Below are 16,408 nucleotides of genomic sequence, written 5' to 3'. Positions count from 1 at the left end.
CGTCAACCTCACGTAGACAGGTTGCACCCAAACCTCCACGCTCTTCGGCTGACTGCCTTCAGACTGTCGAAAGATTCGCTAGAGCTAGAGGCTTTTCGAAGGAGGCAGCCAGTGCGATTGCCAGAGCAAGGAGGGTATCCACTCGTAGAGTCTACCAATCCAAGTGGGAAGTCTTCCGGAACTGGTGTAGAGCCAATGCAGTTTCCTCTACCAATACCTCTGTAACCCAAATAGCTGACTTCCTATTACATCTAAGGAATGAGAGATCCCTTTCAGCTCCTACGATTAAAGGGTACAGGAGTATGTTGGCTTCAGTTCTCCGCCACAGAGGTTTGGACCTTTCTTCCAACAAGGACCTTCAAGACATCCTTAAGTCTTTTGAGACTTCTAAAGAACGTCGTTTACCCACTCCAGGCTGGAATCTAGACGTAGTCTTAAGGTTCCTTATGTCGCCTAGGTTCGAACCTCTCCAGTCAGCTTCCTTCAAGGACCTTACCCTCAAGACTCTTTTCCTCGTCTGCCTTGCAACAGCTAAAAGAGTCAGTGAGGTTCATGCCTTCAGCAAGAACATTGGGTTCACTTCCGAATCTGCGACATGTTCTTTACAGCTCGGATTTTTAGCTAAGAATGAACTTCCTTCACGTCCTTGGCCTAGATCGTTTGAAATTCCTAGCCTTTCCAACATGGTAGGTAACGAGCTAGAAAGAGTTCTTTGCCCTGTCAGAGCTCTGAAATATTATCTTAATAGGTCAAAACCTATTCGAGGACAGTCAGAAGCCTTATGGTGTGCAATCAAGAAACCTTCGATGCCCATGTCCAAAAACGGGGTTTCATATTATATAAGGCTTCTGATTAGAGAAGCCCATTCTCACTTGAAGGAGGAAGACCTTGCTTTGCTGAAGGTAAGGACCCACGAAGTGAGAGCCGTAGCCACTTCGATGGCCTTTAATAAGAACCGTTCTCTGCAGAGCATAATGGATGCAACTTATTGGAGGAGCAAGTCAGTGTTTGCATCATTTTATCTTAAAGATGTCCAGTCTCTTTACGAGAACTGCTACACCCTGGGACCATTCGTAGCAGCGAGTGCAGTAGTAGGTGAGGGCTCAGCCACTACATTCCCTTAATCCCATAACCTTTTTTAACCTTTCTCTTGAATGCTTTTATTGTTGTTTTTATGGTTGTTACGGTAGGCTAAGAAGCCTTCCGCATCCTTTTGATTTGGCTGGTGGTCAATTCATTCTTGAGAAGCGCCTGGGTTAGAGGTTGTGTAGAGGTCCTTTAGTAGGGGTTGCAGCCCTATATACTTTAGCACCTTAGAGTTGATTCAGCCTCCTAAGAGGAACGCTGCGCTCAGTAAGGAAGACGAACTTAATAAAGGCAGAGTAACGGTTCAAGTCGACTTCCTTACCAGGTACTTATTATTTCATTGTTATTTTGAGATAACTGATTATATGAAATACGGGATACTTAGCTATCCTTTAGTCATGTACACTGGTTTTCACCCACCCCCCCTGGGTGTGAATCAGCTACATGATTATCGGGTAAGTTTAATATTGAAAAATGTTATTTTTATTAGTAAAATAAATTTTTGAATATACTTACCCGATAATCATGATTTAATTGACCCTCCCTTCCTCCCCATAGAGAACCAGTGGACCGAGGAAAAATTGAGGAGGTGTCAACAAGAAGTACTGTAGTACCTGGCCACAGGTGGCGCTGGTGAGTACACCCCCTTCTAGTATAGTGATAGCTGGCGTATCCCTCCCGTAGAATTCTGTCGGGCAACGGAGTTGACAGCTACATGATTATCGGGTAAGTATATTCAAAAATTTATTTTACTAATAAAAATAACATTTTTCATTAGTAAAATAAATTTTTGAATATACTTACCCGATAATCATGATTTAATTGACCCACCCTTCCTCCCCATAGAACCAGTGGACCGAGGAAAAATTGAGGTGGTGTCAACAAGAAGTACTGCAGTACCTGGCCACAGGTGGCGCTTGTGAGTACACCCCCCTCTTGTATAGCGATCGCTGGCGTATCCCTTCCGTAGAATTCTGTCGGGCAACGGAGTTGACAGCTACATGATTATCGGGTAAGTATATTCAAAAATTTATTTTACTAATGAAAATAACATTTTTATAGCATTTTTTTGCAAGGACGTACCGGTACGTCCATGGGGGTAATGGGATGGCTTTTGTGAAACGTACCAGTACGTCATTTGGGGGTAAATGGGCTAAAGTAAAGTAAGAAAGAAATATTCCATGTAAGAAATTGAAGGTTTTAACAGCTCAAGTTCATCTTAGGTATCGTAAACCAGACTGAGGGTATAACACGAGACTGCGCATCCTAACCTGACCTAGCGTGGCCGGTCCTAACCTATGCATTCCCTTTTAATGTATACTAGTTTCATGGGTAAACGAATAACACAAGCCTGATGTTTATTGACATAAAGCTGGCTGTTTTTACAAATTTAAAATTCCAGACTTTTTGGTAATACATTTTAGTACATGATGACCAAGATTTTTGTGGCTAAACTTCAGTTATAAAACGAATTGTAATATTACAAGGAAGGCGGAAAAAACTCCCCACACTTGCACGACCCATTGTCAGAGGAAATACTTAGTACGTCAAGTATGAAAGCAAGCATGAGTAACATGCCAAATTATGGTACTTAGTTTAAGGTAACTTCTTTTCTGTTCCTATACAAGAGGGAAACCCTACTCTCTACAGCACCTTCACAGTCATTTTATCATGTTCGTTCCAAGGCATTCAACATTTCACACCGTATATTGCTCGTTTATTGTCAAATCCAAACTATCAAAGCACTTAGAGAACAAAAAAGTCTTCCGTTTCCTCTTGAAAGCCGTAATGTCTTCAGTCTTACGGATGTCTAGTGGGACTTTCGTTGTATAGTCTCAGGGCCGCATATTTAAAGGCTTTAGAGCTTAACTCAATTCTTGCTTCAATAGGCAGCCAGTGTAAATCAATTAGTGTAGGAGTGATCCTTTCTTATTACTAATAAAACTGAGTATAGGAAAAATTTTATGGTAGCTATGGCAACCAACATTAGGTAGAATTACAGTTTCATTATCCTATCTGTATCGTCTTATAGATGGAAGGCTATTTATTTTAAGAGGTAAAACTGACGAAAATGTAAAAAAAAAAAAAATTAATTAATGTTTTGATGTTTGGTTATGTGCTGGGTTTCCAGGCTTGTACTTAGCTAACTTTGAATAGATGTGGTATGTTTGATATTATTTAATGATAATTATTTTACAGTGGGAAGTGATAAGCTTTTATTCTTCACTTTATAGGTCTGGTTTGTATCGTAATTACGTTTTTTAAGTAAAAAAAGTTTCTTGTGAGAATTAAGGCCGATACAATTTCAGTTGTGTTTCCTCAACATATTTTATCATTTTGGTATGGGCTAGACTTAGCTTTATGAAGAATTCATTATAAAAAAATGAAGTTTAAACAGTTAACCCTTTTACCCCCAAAGGACGTACTGGTACGTTTCACAAAAGCCATCCCTTTACCCCCATGGACGTACCGGTACGTCCTTGCAAAAAAATGCTATAAAAATTATTTTTTTCATATTTTTGATAATTTTTTGAGAAAAGTCAGACATTTTCCAAGAGAATGAGACCAACCTGACCTCTCTATGACAAAAATTAAGGCTGTTAGAGCAATTTAAAAGAAATATACAGCAAAATGTGCTGGGAAAAAAGTAACCCCTTGGGGGTTAAGGGTTGGAAATTTCCAAAAAGCCTGGGGGTAAAAGGGTTAAGTAAAAGGTGTTTTTAGCTATGGAGTTTTATACTATAGAGAATTCATCTGGTAGATTATTTATATAGAATTACTGTAAAAGTTTCAAAGCAGTTAAGGTAGTTGAGAATAATCTTGAAATAAATTAGTACTCGTAGGCATATGAAAAGAAAATAAATGTCCCTTCTATTTTGAAGAGTGAAGGTACTTTTCAGCAAATGTTTTTATGTTGAACAGCGGGCGTAAGTCCCCATTTGTTGCTTTTATAAGAAAAATCTATTTTAATATTCTTACCGGTACTTTTCTTAAATGTATTTGTTCCGTAACCGAAATACAAACCACGCTATTTACATTGGGTTTACCTTTTAGCGCAGCTGAAATGACGAGCCAATAGTTTTAACGAAGGTTAATTACCCCCGCGCTAGTTAGCGTGGGGTAGGGGAAGGGTAGCTTGCTACCCCTCCCCCCCACACACCGGTGACTTGCTTCACTTCACTTTTGGCTCGGCGATGAACAGACGTGTCTGTCCATCGTCCTCGTTGACAGCCTTTAATCTTTTTTCTGCTTTTTCTTTACTACAGCTTGTGAGTGTGTTTGAAGTTGACTACCGATTTTTATTATCTTTACTATGCGTACGTGCCCTGGTGTTGCCGGCCGCCCTTGTGGGACCTTTATGTCGGCCTTGGATACGGATCCTCACACCCTTTGCCCTCAGTGTCGGGGCCGACGGTGTGACCAGGAAAACATGTGTAGGGAGTGGTCTGCCTCACAGTGGGAGAGGTTTGGCCGCCGGCGTAAGAAGAAGTCCAAGAGAGACCGTTCTCCTTCGGGGGTTGCCTTGAAGGAGGAAGGTTCTTGGGACTCTTCTTTCGCCGCCCAAACCTCCTCCGAAGCTCCCCCTCGTCCGGCTCCTAAGGAAAGTCGGCCGAGTGGTAGCGCAGGCCCTAGTTCTGTTTCCCGACCTTGGGTGGGGGGAGAGGGCGTCACCTCCCATAGCGGGGCGGTTCCCCCTCCTCCTCCGGGGGAGGCCATTGATAACTCCTTGTCTAATGATGATCTCTTACAGATTTGGGCTTCCCTGGGGCTTAAGGGCTTGCCCTCCAGGGTCGCCTTGATTGACCTTGTATCGTTGGGGGCCGCCGTTAAGCAGTCGCCGGCGGTAGCAGAGGTAGACCCTCTGTCTATCGTCGACGTCGTGGTGGCAGAGGCCTACGGCGGGGCGGGGCAATCCTCTGCAGGTGCAGTTGAGGATGATGGTGCTGACGGCTCTCCTCCCCCTTCTGTACATCCTTCGGAGGGGGAAGTGAGTCCTACTGGCTCTTCTGCTGTTCAGCTTCCCTCTAAGGGAAGTGCCTTGACTGACACTCCCCTTCGGAGGACTGATGGTCCTGATGATCTTCCCCGTGGCCGCCTTCGCCGTAAGGCTCACCGTCCGCTGCGTCGCATGGAGACAGCAGACACGGTCAGACTTGCGGTGAGACCACAAGACTTCATGTGCACACTGGATCTAAAGGACGCGTACTTCCAGATCCCAATCCATCCGTCTTCCAGGAAGTACCTGAGATTCTGCCTAGACGACAAGATCTACCAGTTCAAGGTGCTGTGTTTCGGTCTCTCCACAGCTCCTCAGGTGTTCACCAGAGTGTTCACCCTGATTTCATCTTTGGCGCACAGGAACGGCATTCGTCTCCTTCGTTATCTGGACGATTGGCTGATCCTAGCAGACTCGGAGTCGACCCTTCTTCGGCACCGAGACAGGCTTTTGGATCTTTGCCAGGATCTGGGGATCGTGGTAAACCTCGAGAAGTCCTCTCTGCAGCCGTCCCAACGACTGGTTTATCTAGGCATGCTAATAGACACCAATCTCCACAAAGCCTTTCCAACAGACGACCGGATAGCAAGGCTGAGGAGGGTGGCAGAACCCTTCCTCAGGCGAGAAGAGCTCCCCGCCCAGTCGTGGTTGCGTCTCTTAGGTCACCTATCCTCCCTGGCTCGTCTGGTTCCAAACAGCCGCCTCAGGATGAGATCCCTACAGTAGCGGCTCATGTCCCGGTGGAGTCAAGGATCCGATTCTCCGGACATTCTGATCCCAATGGGGTCTTTGGAACAGACGGACTTGCGATGGTGGCTGGTCGACGATAACCTGCGAAAGGGAGTGAGTCTTCTTGTCCTCCCCCCGGAATTGACTCTGTTTTCGGACGCGTCAAAAGAAGGGTGGGGGGCGCACGTTCTGAACCAGAGGGCCTCAGGCCTTTGGTCAGAATCAGAAAAGTGCCTACACATCAACCTGCTAGAATTGAAGGCTGTCTTTCTGGCTCTTCAGCAGTTCCAACGGTCCCTGGCGGGTCACTCCGTGGTGGTGATGAGCGACAACACCATGGTAGTGACTTATATCAACAAGCAGGGAGGCACTTTTTCACAGCAGCTATCCCATCTTGCAGTAGAGACTGTGAGGTGGACCGAAATCCACTCGATAACACTATCAGCTCGCTTCTTTCCTGGCAAGAGGAATGTGCTCGCCGACAGTCTGAGCAGGGCCTCGCAGATAGTGAGTACCGAGTGGTCTTTGGATCCTCAGATAGCCAACAAAGTCCTGACTTTGTGGGGTTCCCCGACTGTGGACTTGTTCGCGACAGCATTGAACTTCAAGCTGCCCCTGTACTGCTCCCCAGTCCCGGACCCCAAGGCACTCTGGCAAGATGCTTTCCAGCAACGGTGGGACAACATCGACGTGTATGTCTTCCCACTGTTCTGTCTGATGAGAAGGGTGCTCAACAGGACCAGACTATCGGTCAACTGTTCGATGACTCTGGTAGCTCCGCTATGGCATCACGCGGAATGGTTCCCGGACCTTCTGCAGCTCCTGACGGAGCTCCCGAGGGAACTTCCTCCACGACATGAGCTTCTCAGACAACCCCACTCCAGCTTCCCTCACAAGGCCGTAGCCTCGCTTCGGCTTCACGCCTAGAGACTATCCAGCATCTCCTCGCGGAGAGAGGCTTTTCGCAACAGGTTGCGGAGAGAATGTCTCGGCACCTGCAAAGGTCCTCTGAGGGAGTCTACCAAGCAAAGTGGAGAGTCTTTTGTGGTTGGTGTCGTGGGAGGGGTATCTCTCCACTCGATGCCACTATTCTAGCAATAGCGGATTTCCTCGTTTATCTGCGGGAAGAAATGCGCCTTTCTGTCTCGGCAGTGAAAGGCTATCGCTCAGCCTTAAGCTTGGCCTTCAGGCTGAAGGGCGTGGACATTTCTTCGTCGCTAGAACTCTCTTTACTCATACGTAGCTATGAGCTTACCTGCCCCCAGTTGGAAGTGAGACCTCCTCCTTGGAACGTGGTTCGAGTCCTCAGGTCTCTTAAGAGACCTCCCTTCGATCCATTACGCCAGGCCTCCGATCGCCACCTGTCTTGGAAGACTGCTTTCCCACTCGCTTTGGCTTCGGCCAAGCGGGTTAATGAACTTCATGGTCTCTCGTACGACATCGCCCATTCAAGGGGATGGGGGGAGGTAACGTTCAGGTTCGTCCCTGAGTTTGTTGCCAAGACTCAGAATCCTGGAGTGCCGGATCCTCGCTTCGACTCTTTCAGGATCGCGAGTCTCCGTTCTGTAACAAGCGACCCAGACCAGCTGCTACTATGTCCAGTGAGGTGTCTGAGGCACTACTTGAAGAGAACAGCTGCAGTCCGTCCTCAAGTGCGAGCTTTGTTTGTGAGCACAGGCAGGACTAAGAGGAGGGTCACCAGGAACACCATCTCAGCTTGGATTCGAAGGGTTATCCACCATGCCTTGAATCCGGACCCTCCTCCGTCACGTCGCCCTCGGACACACGATGTCAGGGGTATTGCTACATCCCTGGCCTTCAAGAGAAACTTCTCTGTGACGCAGGTACTTCAAGCTGGGGTCTGGAAGCGTCAGACGACCTTCACAGCCCACTACCTGCAAGACATGACCCACAGGAGCCCCGATACGTTTTCTATCGGCCCTGTGGTGGCTGCACAACAGCTGGTCTAACCTCATGCTCCTTTTTGGACAAGTAGCAGTAGGTTGAGGGCGTTGTTACCCGGTCTTAGTCTGCGTGAATGAAAGAGTATGTCTGACCCTTACTTCTTTCTTCATTCTCCCCTCTCTTGGGGAAGCAGCATCCTGGTCCTCGCATAGCTGACCTCGACCTCTGCAGGTAACCCATGCTTCTTTGTGCTCCTAGTATTAAGCTTAATACTGTTGCGTCTCCCATACCCTGACGAGGTGGTATTGGGAACGTCCTATCGTAGAATTCCTAACTGAAGGTCTCAAGGTCAACTTCATAGGACAAGTCACACTCTCCTCCACACACTGCTTATGTAGGCCACTCGTTCCTAGTGATGCTAGGAACTTGTGAGGTACAGGGGCTCCTTTTCTCTAGTGCTGCTCACTGAGGGATTGAGCCCCCGGGCAAGCCGAAGTCAGTAAGGCTGGAGACTTTCCACCCTGCCTAAGGGTAAGTCACCCAATGTAAATAGCGTGGTTTGTATTTCGGTTACGGAACAAATGACAAATTCGAAGATAATTTGTATTTTTCCTAACCATACAAACCTTAGCTATTTACACATATGTGCCTGCCATCCCTGACCCCCAAGTCAAGTCCTACCTCTAAGTGAAGTGAAGCAAGTCACTGGTGTGTGTGGGGGGGGAGGGGTAGCAAGCTACCCTTCCCCTACCCCCCGCTAACTAGCGCGGGGGCAATTAACCCTCGTTAAAACTATTGGCTCGTCATTTCAGTTGCGCTAAAAGGTAAACCCAATCTAAATAGCTAAGGTTTGTATGGTTAGGTAGAATACAAATTATCTTCATTCATTACTTCTCAGATATAACTTATTTATTTCCTTGTTTCATTTTCTCACTAGGCAATTTTTTCCTCTGTTTGAGCCCTGTTTTTTCAACTAGGGCTGTAGCTTACCTAATAATAATGGCTTCCTTATCAGGTAGTTGAATCAGTAGAACTTCAAAAGTTCAAATTTGCAGCAAATGTTTTTATGTTGAACAGGCAGACATAAGTCTTTTTATAGTTTATATATGACATATCTGTTTTGAAGTTGTTACTGTTTTTCAATGATTTATTATTAGTTTGTTATCATCATTTATTTATTTCCTTATTTCCTTTCCTCACTGGGCTATTTTTCCCTTTTGGAGCCCATGGGCTTATAGCATCCTGTTTTTCCAACCAGGGCTGTAGCTTACCTAATGATATTTGTAATAGTAATGTACTTGTGTTGAAATTTTGTCTCAATTTTTTTTCTTGCAGAAAAATACTGTATATGCATTCACATATCAACGAAAGCAGTTTTGATCATATTTAAGCCGAGGGCGATCTGTAGCATGAGGTTGATTCTGCTGTCTGCTGTGCTGATCTCCGCTCTCAAGGGAGGCATCGCGGAAATACTGGTCGCGAGACCAGACAGACGATTCGAAGGAGTTTTGCCGGAACCCGATCGTAAGTTTGCGAGGCAGCCATTTATGATTGCTGATATTTTCTATTGATGGAAAAGTTAAAGAGAGCATGTTCTAAATTCTCTCTGGTCATGAACTGGTAACTTTATAATTTGTCTTATATTTTTTTTCATCTCCTCTGGTGCTATTATTCCCTCTGCCAACGAAGTTGAAAGGAGGTTATGTTTTACCCTCTGTTTGTGTGTTTGTTTGTGGCCACAATTTTAATTGTAGAGTAATGAAACTTGCAGGGATTAACTGTTATGTATAAACCTGGAAATGATTAAATTTTGGAAGGTCAAGGTCACGGTTAAGCAAAATGTCCAATTCACGTAATCAGCCATAACTCTGGACATCGTTGTCAGAGAGATTTCAAACTTGGTTCATATTTGAGTGTATGAAAATCCACACCAATTAATACATGTTAAGGTCAAAGGTCAAGGTCGAGAAATAAGCTGCCGTGGCTGAAGTCTGCGTTCTACTGAGTTCCCCTCTAGTTCTTAGCTGTTCAAGGTTTTCAACTTATCCTAGCTTAAAATTTTAAGGTTGCTTCTAAGTGCAACATGTAGTTGTTCCGTAACCGAAATACAAACCACGCTATTTACATTGGGTTTACCTTTCGGCGTAGCTGAAATGACGAGCCAATAGTTTTTAACGAGGGTTAACTACCCCCGCGCTAGTTAGCGGGGGTAGGGGAAGGGATAGCTTGCTACCCCTCCCCCCCCCACACACCGGTGATTTGCTTCACTTCACTTTTGGCTCTGGCGATGAACAGACGTGTCTGTCCATCGTCCTCGTTGACAGCCTTAATCTTTTTTTTGCTTTTTCTTTCAGTTTGCGTGTGTGTGTTTTGAAGTTGGCCTCACTCTTATTGTCTTATTGTTCATTATGCGCAAGTGCCCTGGGATTGCCGGCCGCCCTTGTGGTACTTTTATGTCGGCGGTGGACACAGACCCTTTGCCCGCAGTGTCGAGGCCGACGGTGTGATCAGGAGAATACGTGTAGTGAGTGCAGGGAGTGGTCTGCCTCTCAGTGGGAGAGGTTTAGCCGCCGGCGTAAGAAGAAGTCCAAGAGAGACCATTCTCCTTCTGGGGTTGCCTTGAAGGAGGAAGGCTCTCGGGACTCTTCTTTCGCCGCCCAAACCTCCTCCCAAGCTCCCCCTCGTTCGGCTCCTAAGGAGAGTCTGCCGAGTGGGAGCGCAGGCCCTAGTTCTGTTTCCCGACCTTGGATTGGGGGAGAGGGCGTCGCCTCCCCATAGCGGGGCGGTTCCCCCTCCTCCTCCGGGGGAGGTTGTTGCTAATGAATCTTTGTCTAATGATGATCTTTTTCAGATTTGGGCTTCCCTGGGGCTTAAGGGCCTGCCCTCCAGGGTAGCCCTGATTGACCTTGTCCAGTTAGGGGCCGCTGTTAAGCAGTCGCCGGTGATAGCAGAGGTAGATCATCTGTCTATCGTCGACGTCGTGGTGACAGAGGCTTCCGACGGGTCGGGTCAATCCTCTGCAGGTGCAGTTGTGGATGATGGTGCTGACGGCTCTTCTCCCCCTTTCGTACATCCTTCGAAGGGGGAAGGGAGTCCCGCAGGCTCTTCTGCTGCCAAGCCTCCCTCTAAGGGGAGTGCTTTGACTGAGACTCCCCTTCGGAGGACTGATGGTCCTGACAATCTTCCTCGTGGCCGCCTTCGCCATAAGGCTCACCGTCCGCTGCGCCGCAAGGGCCTCCCGTCTCCCTATAAGGGTGCTAAGAGGCGCCTTTTTGAATCTTCGCCTCCTTCCTCCGGGGGGGACTCTCCTCGCCGTAAGCAGCCTGCAGCTCCAGCTTCCTTAGACCTCTCTGGGGATCGATCTCCTACGCCTTCCAGACCTTCAGCTTCTGGTGCAGATGTCCAGCAGCCTGACCTCGTCACCCGACGGGCAACGGTCCCTTTGGGGCAAAGGGATTCTTCCCTTGCGCGTCAGGGTTAGCGCACAGGCGCTCTCCTGCTCGTCAGCGCTCTCCTGTTCGTCAGCGATCTCCTGTTCACCAGCGCTCTCCTGATGATCGCCCCTCTTCTCGCCAGCGCTCTCCTGAGGACATCCTTCAGCCTGTTGTTCCTGTTGAGCGCCCAGCGCGCCAGCGTTCCCCTGCTCGCCCTTCTGCAGTGTTAGCGCACAGGCGCTCTCCTGCTCGTCAGCGCTCTCCTGTTGGTCAGCGTGCTTCTGATGACCATCGCCCCACTGCTCGCCAGCGCTCTCCTGTGGACTCCGAATATCCTGCGGTTCCTGTTGTGCACCCTGCGCGCCATCAGTCTCCTGAGCGCTCTAATTTGGCCAAGGACTCTTCTCCTTGCCCTCGCGATCCTGTTCGTTAGCCTGTTCCTGCGCAACATCGCTCGCGTACTTCCAAAATGCCTTTACGCCCACGCGCCTTCTGTTCCTGAGCCCGTTCGTGAGCGTTCGCCTCTGCGCATCGCGCCGGCAGTTCCCTCACAGGATTCCACGCGTCGCCCTCTTGCTCGCCAGCGATCACCAGCTCGCCAGCGATCACAGACGCATCAACATTCGCCTGCTCGTCAGCGATCTCTTGCGCGTCAACGGTCCCCAGCGCGTCAGCGATCACCTGAACATCGGCGATCTCCAGACTGCCCGCGTGACCTATCACCTGTGCGCAAGCGTTCTCCAACGCGCCGTCGCCCAGAGGATCTGGAGGGACATGGGTCGCCTTCTGTTAGCTCGCCCTCGCGCGGTCGTTCGCCTACGCGGTCTACGCGCTATCGCTCGCCTACGCGCCAGCGTTCACCAGCGCACCGCCGATCGCCTGCTCGCAATCGCTCTCCCACGCGCTACAGGTCTCCTGAACGTCGTCGTCACCGGTCATCGGAGCGTTCTCGTTCGCCCGCGCGTCAACGCGCTCCCTCGCCGATGCGCCAACGCGTTCGTTCACCAGCTCGCCCACGCGCTCGTTCACCTGCGCGACCGCTCGCCTGCGCGTGATCACCGTTTGCGTCGGATTTCGCAGCCCGTGACAGCAGCAGGAACGCGTGTCGCCAGACCGGACTCAGGATCGCCTCCACCAAAGCGCAGGACTCTTGTGCAGGATAGGGAAGCCACTTCAGAGAGGTCAGTGCAACTTTCTTCCCCTTTTCCTTTTCAGGCAGGTCCAGTGGTGTCCACTCCGAAGGATCGCCCGATCCCCTTCCCTCCAGCTGGGATTTCTCTTTCTCCCGAGGACGAGGCTTTTCCGTCCTCGGGTGACTCCAGTGAGGTGATAGTCTCCTCCTCGGCACCAAGGGGGGGAGCCTTCTCCTCATGGAGGAGAATCGTCTCGCGTGGAGGGTGCTCTCCAAACCTCTTTGTTGTGATCCTGTACCCCTCCCAGGAGGGAACCCAAGGACTCCAAGACCATCTCGAAATTGTCTTCAAGGATTCGCCAGGAACCCACTGCTCCCCGAGAGAACGTCCACGCTTCGCCCCAGGAAGAGATTCCGGGGACGGGAGACTTAGCTGCCAGTCCGCAAGAAGGAGACCAGCAGGAGTCTGAGCATACCTTCTGGCAGGTCCTGAGCCTGATGAGGCAACTCAATGGGTTCATGGACCCCGTGATCGCCCCCCGAGAAGGCAAGGACACGGTCCTGGACCAGGTGTTCGATGTTCAGAAGCCCCCTAAGACCAGTGCGGCTCTGCCCTGGTCTCGGGGGTTGAAGAGTGCCAGAGCCAGGGCCAATGCCCAACTCGCGACTCTTGTTTCCTCCAGTTGTTCCTCTGCCGGGAACAAACTCCTCCCACCTCCTTGTCTCCAGCAGAGGAGGTATTTTGAGATCTTGGGTGTGTCTAGTCTCGCTCTTCCTCTCCATCATTCCGTTGAAGAGCTTGCTAAGGGAGTTCCTCTCGAGAAGCTCTCTGCCCGGCAGGTGACGTTCTTGGCGTCGGAGATCCTGAGCCATGAGAAGGTCGCGAAGTGCGCCATGCAGGCCACTTCGGGGCTGGATATATGGCTAGGGACTCTGGGCATCCTATTGCGCTCCGAGGACTTGTCTAAGGAGACCAATAGGAAGGCCCTGGAGACCTTCTTACTCTCGGGCACCCGCTCCATCGAGTTCCTGGCACACCAGGTCACCACCCTGTGGGCCAACTCGGTGTTGAAGCGGCGCGATGCGGTGACCGAGAAGTACCACCTGAAGGTCCCCGCCGTGGATGTCTGTAGGCTCAGACATGCTTCCCTCCTTGGGGAGAATCTGTTGGAGCCCCAGGATATGGAACGAACTACTGAGAGATGGAGGAGATCTAGCCAGAACTCCCTCCTCCATAGGGCCCTTACAGCTCGGCCCTATAAGCCTCCAGCTCCGCAGCAACAGCAGCCTCGCAAGGCACCGGCAGCTAAGAAAGTGGTGTCTAAGCCCCAGCCCTTTCCAGCCAAGGTCAAGAGGGGTGGTAAGTCCTCCAGGGGAGGCAAGATTCCTAGAGGGAGCGGCCGCAAACACTAGGAGTGGCAATCCCCCCGCGTGTCCACCTGTGGGGGGATGCCTTCGACGTTGCGTGCACAGGTGGCAGCAACACGGGGCCGATGCTTGGACGGTTTCTGTGATCGGCCAAGGCTATCGCGTCCCGTTCATAACATCTCAACCTCTCCTGACAGCGAATCCAGTGTCGTTGAGCAGCCATGCCATGGGATCGGTAAAGGGGCTAGCCCTTCGGGCAGAAGTCGAGACCATGCTCAAGAAGGATGCTCTCCAGGAGGTCGTCGACGGCTCCCCAGGCTTCTTCAGTCGACTCTTTCTTGTAAAGAAGGCGTCTGGAGGCTGGAGACCTGTCATCGACCTCTCGGCTCTGGACGGGTTTGTCAAGCAAACTAGGTTCAGCATGGAGACAGCGGACACGGTCAGACTTGCGGTGAGACCTCTAGACTTCATGTGCACACTGGATCTAAAGGACGCGTACTTCCAGATCCCAATCCATCCGTCTTCCAGGAAGTACTTGAGATTCTGCCTAGACGACAAGACCTACCAGTTCAAGGTGCTGTGTTACGGTCTCTCCACAGCACCTCAGGTGTTCACCAGAGTGTTCACCCTGATTTCATCTTGGGCGCACAGAAACGGCATCCGTCTCCTTCGTTATCTGGACGACTGGCTGATCCTAGCAGACTCGGAGTCGACCCTTCTTCGGCACCGAGACAGGCTTCTGGGTCTTTGCCAGGATCTGGGGATTGTGGTAAACCTCGAGAAGTCCTCTCTGCAGCCGTCCCAACGACTGGTTTATCTAGGCATGTTGATAGACACCAATCTCCACAAAGCCTTTCCATCAGACGACAGGATAGCAAGGCTGAGGAGGTGGCGGAACCCTTCCTCAGGCGAGAAGAGCTTCCCGCCCAATCGTGGTTGCGTCTCTTAGGTCACCTGTCCTCCCTGGCTCGTCTGGTTCCAAACGGCCGCCTCAGGATGAGATCCATGCAGTGGCGGCTCAAGTCCCGGTGGAATCAAGGATCCGATTCCCCGGACGTACAGGTCCCGATAGGATCGTTGGAACGGACGGACTTGCGGTGGTGGCTGGTCGACGAGAACCTGCGAAAGGGAGTGAGTCTTCTCGTCCTCCCCCCGGAATTGACACTGTTTTTCGGACGCGCCAAAGGAAGGGTGGGGGGCGCACTTTCTGAATCAGAGGACCTCAGGCCTTTGGTCAGAATCAGAAAAGTGCCTGCACATCAACCTGCTAGAGTTGAAGGCCGTCTTTCTGGCTCTTCAACAGTTCCAACGGACCCTGGCGGGTCACTCCGGTAGTGGCTTATATCAACAAGCAGGGAGGTACTTTTTCGCAGCAGCTATCCCATCTTGCAGTAGAGATTCTGAGGTGGACCGAAGTCCACTCGATAACACTATCAGCTCGCTTCATTCCTGGCAAGAGGAATGTGCTCGCCGACAGTCTGAGCAGGGCTTCGCAGATAGTGAGTACCGAGTGGTCTTTGGTTCCTCAGATAGCCAACAAAGTCTTGACTTTGTGGGGTTCCCCGACCGTGGACCTGTTCGCGACAGCGTTGAATTTCAAGCTGCCCCTGTACTGCTCCCCAGTCCCGGACACCAAGGCTCTCTGGCAAGATGCTTTCCAGCAACAGTGGGACAACATCGATGTGTACGCCTTCCCACCGTTCTGTCTGATGAGAAGGGTGCTCAACAGGACCAGACTATCGGTCAAGTGTTCGATGACTCTGATAGCTCCGCTATGGCATCACGCGGAATGGTTCCCGGACCTTCTGCAGCTCCTGACGGAGCTCCCGAGAGAACTTCCTCCACGACGCGAGCTTCTCAAACAGCCCCACTCCAACATCCCTCACAAGGCCGTGGCCTCGCTTCGGCTTCACGCCTGGAGACTGTCCAGCGTCTCCTCACGGAGAGAGGCTTTTCGCAACAGGTTGCGGAGAGAATGTCTCGGCATCTGCGTAAGTCCTCTGAGGGAGTCTACCAGTCAAAGTGGAGAGTCTTTCGTGGTTGGTGTCGTGGGAGGGGTATCTCTCCACTTGATATCACTATTCTAGCAATAGCGGAGTTCCTCGTATATCTGCGGGAGGAAATGCGCCTTTCTGTCTCGGCAGTGAAAGGCGATCGCTCAGCCTTAAACTTGGCTTTCAGGCTGAAAGGCGTGGACATTTCTTCCTCGCTAGAACTCTCTCTACTCATACGTAGCTATGAGCTTACCTGCCCCCCAGTCGGAATTGAGACCTCCCTTGGAACGTGGTTCGGGTTCTCAGGGCTCTTAAGAGACCTCCCTTCGAACCATTACGCCAGGCCTCCAATCGCCACCTGTCTTGGAAGACGGCTTTCCTGCTCGCTTTGGCTTCGGCCAAGCGAGTTAGTGAACTTCATGGTCTCTCGTACGACATCGCCCATTCAAGGGGATGGGGGAGGTAACGTTCAGGTTCGTCCCTGAGTTTGTTGCCAAGACTCAGAAGTAACAGTAGGTTGAATGAAAGAGTATGTCTGACCCTTACTTCTTTCTTCATTCTCCCCTCTCTTGGGGAAGCAGCATCCTGGTCTTCGCATAGCTGACCTCGACCTCTGCAGGTAACCCATGCTTCCTTGTGCTCCTAGTATTAAGTTTAATACTGTCGCGTCCCCCATACCCTGACGTGGTGGTATTGGGAACGTCCTATCCTAGATTCCTATTTAAAGGTCTCAAGGTCAACTTCATAGGACGAGTAACACTTT

General features: G+C 50.3%; 1 protein-coding gene across 1 annotated transcript in view; it reads left to right on the top strand.

The window, feature by feature from the left end:
* Window positions 1-16,408, top strand: part of LOC137618803 (inactive pancreatic lipase-related protein 1-like) — a 66,942-nt gene that overhangs the window by 12,333 nt on the left and 38,201 nt on the right. Inside the window, exon 2 of the mRNA XM_068349009.1 lies at window positions 9,053-9,241. Within this exon, the coding sequence (XP_068205110.1) occupies window positions 9,127-9,241 (115 nt within the window). The 5' untranslated portion in view covers window positions 9,053-9,126. The remainder of the gene's footprint in view (window positions 1-9,052; window positions 9,242-16,408) is intronic.

This window comes from Palaemon carinicauda, chromosome 25, assembly GCF_036898095.1.
Source record: "Palaemon carinicauda isolate YSFRI2023 chromosome 25, ASM3689809v2, whole genome shotgun sequence".
NCBI lineage: Eukaryota > Metazoa > Arthropoda > Malacostraca > Decapoda > Palaemonidae > Palaemon > Palaemon carinicauda.
Note: the sequence above shows the minus strand (reverse complement) of the source record. Positions and strands in the feature narration are given on the sequence as shown.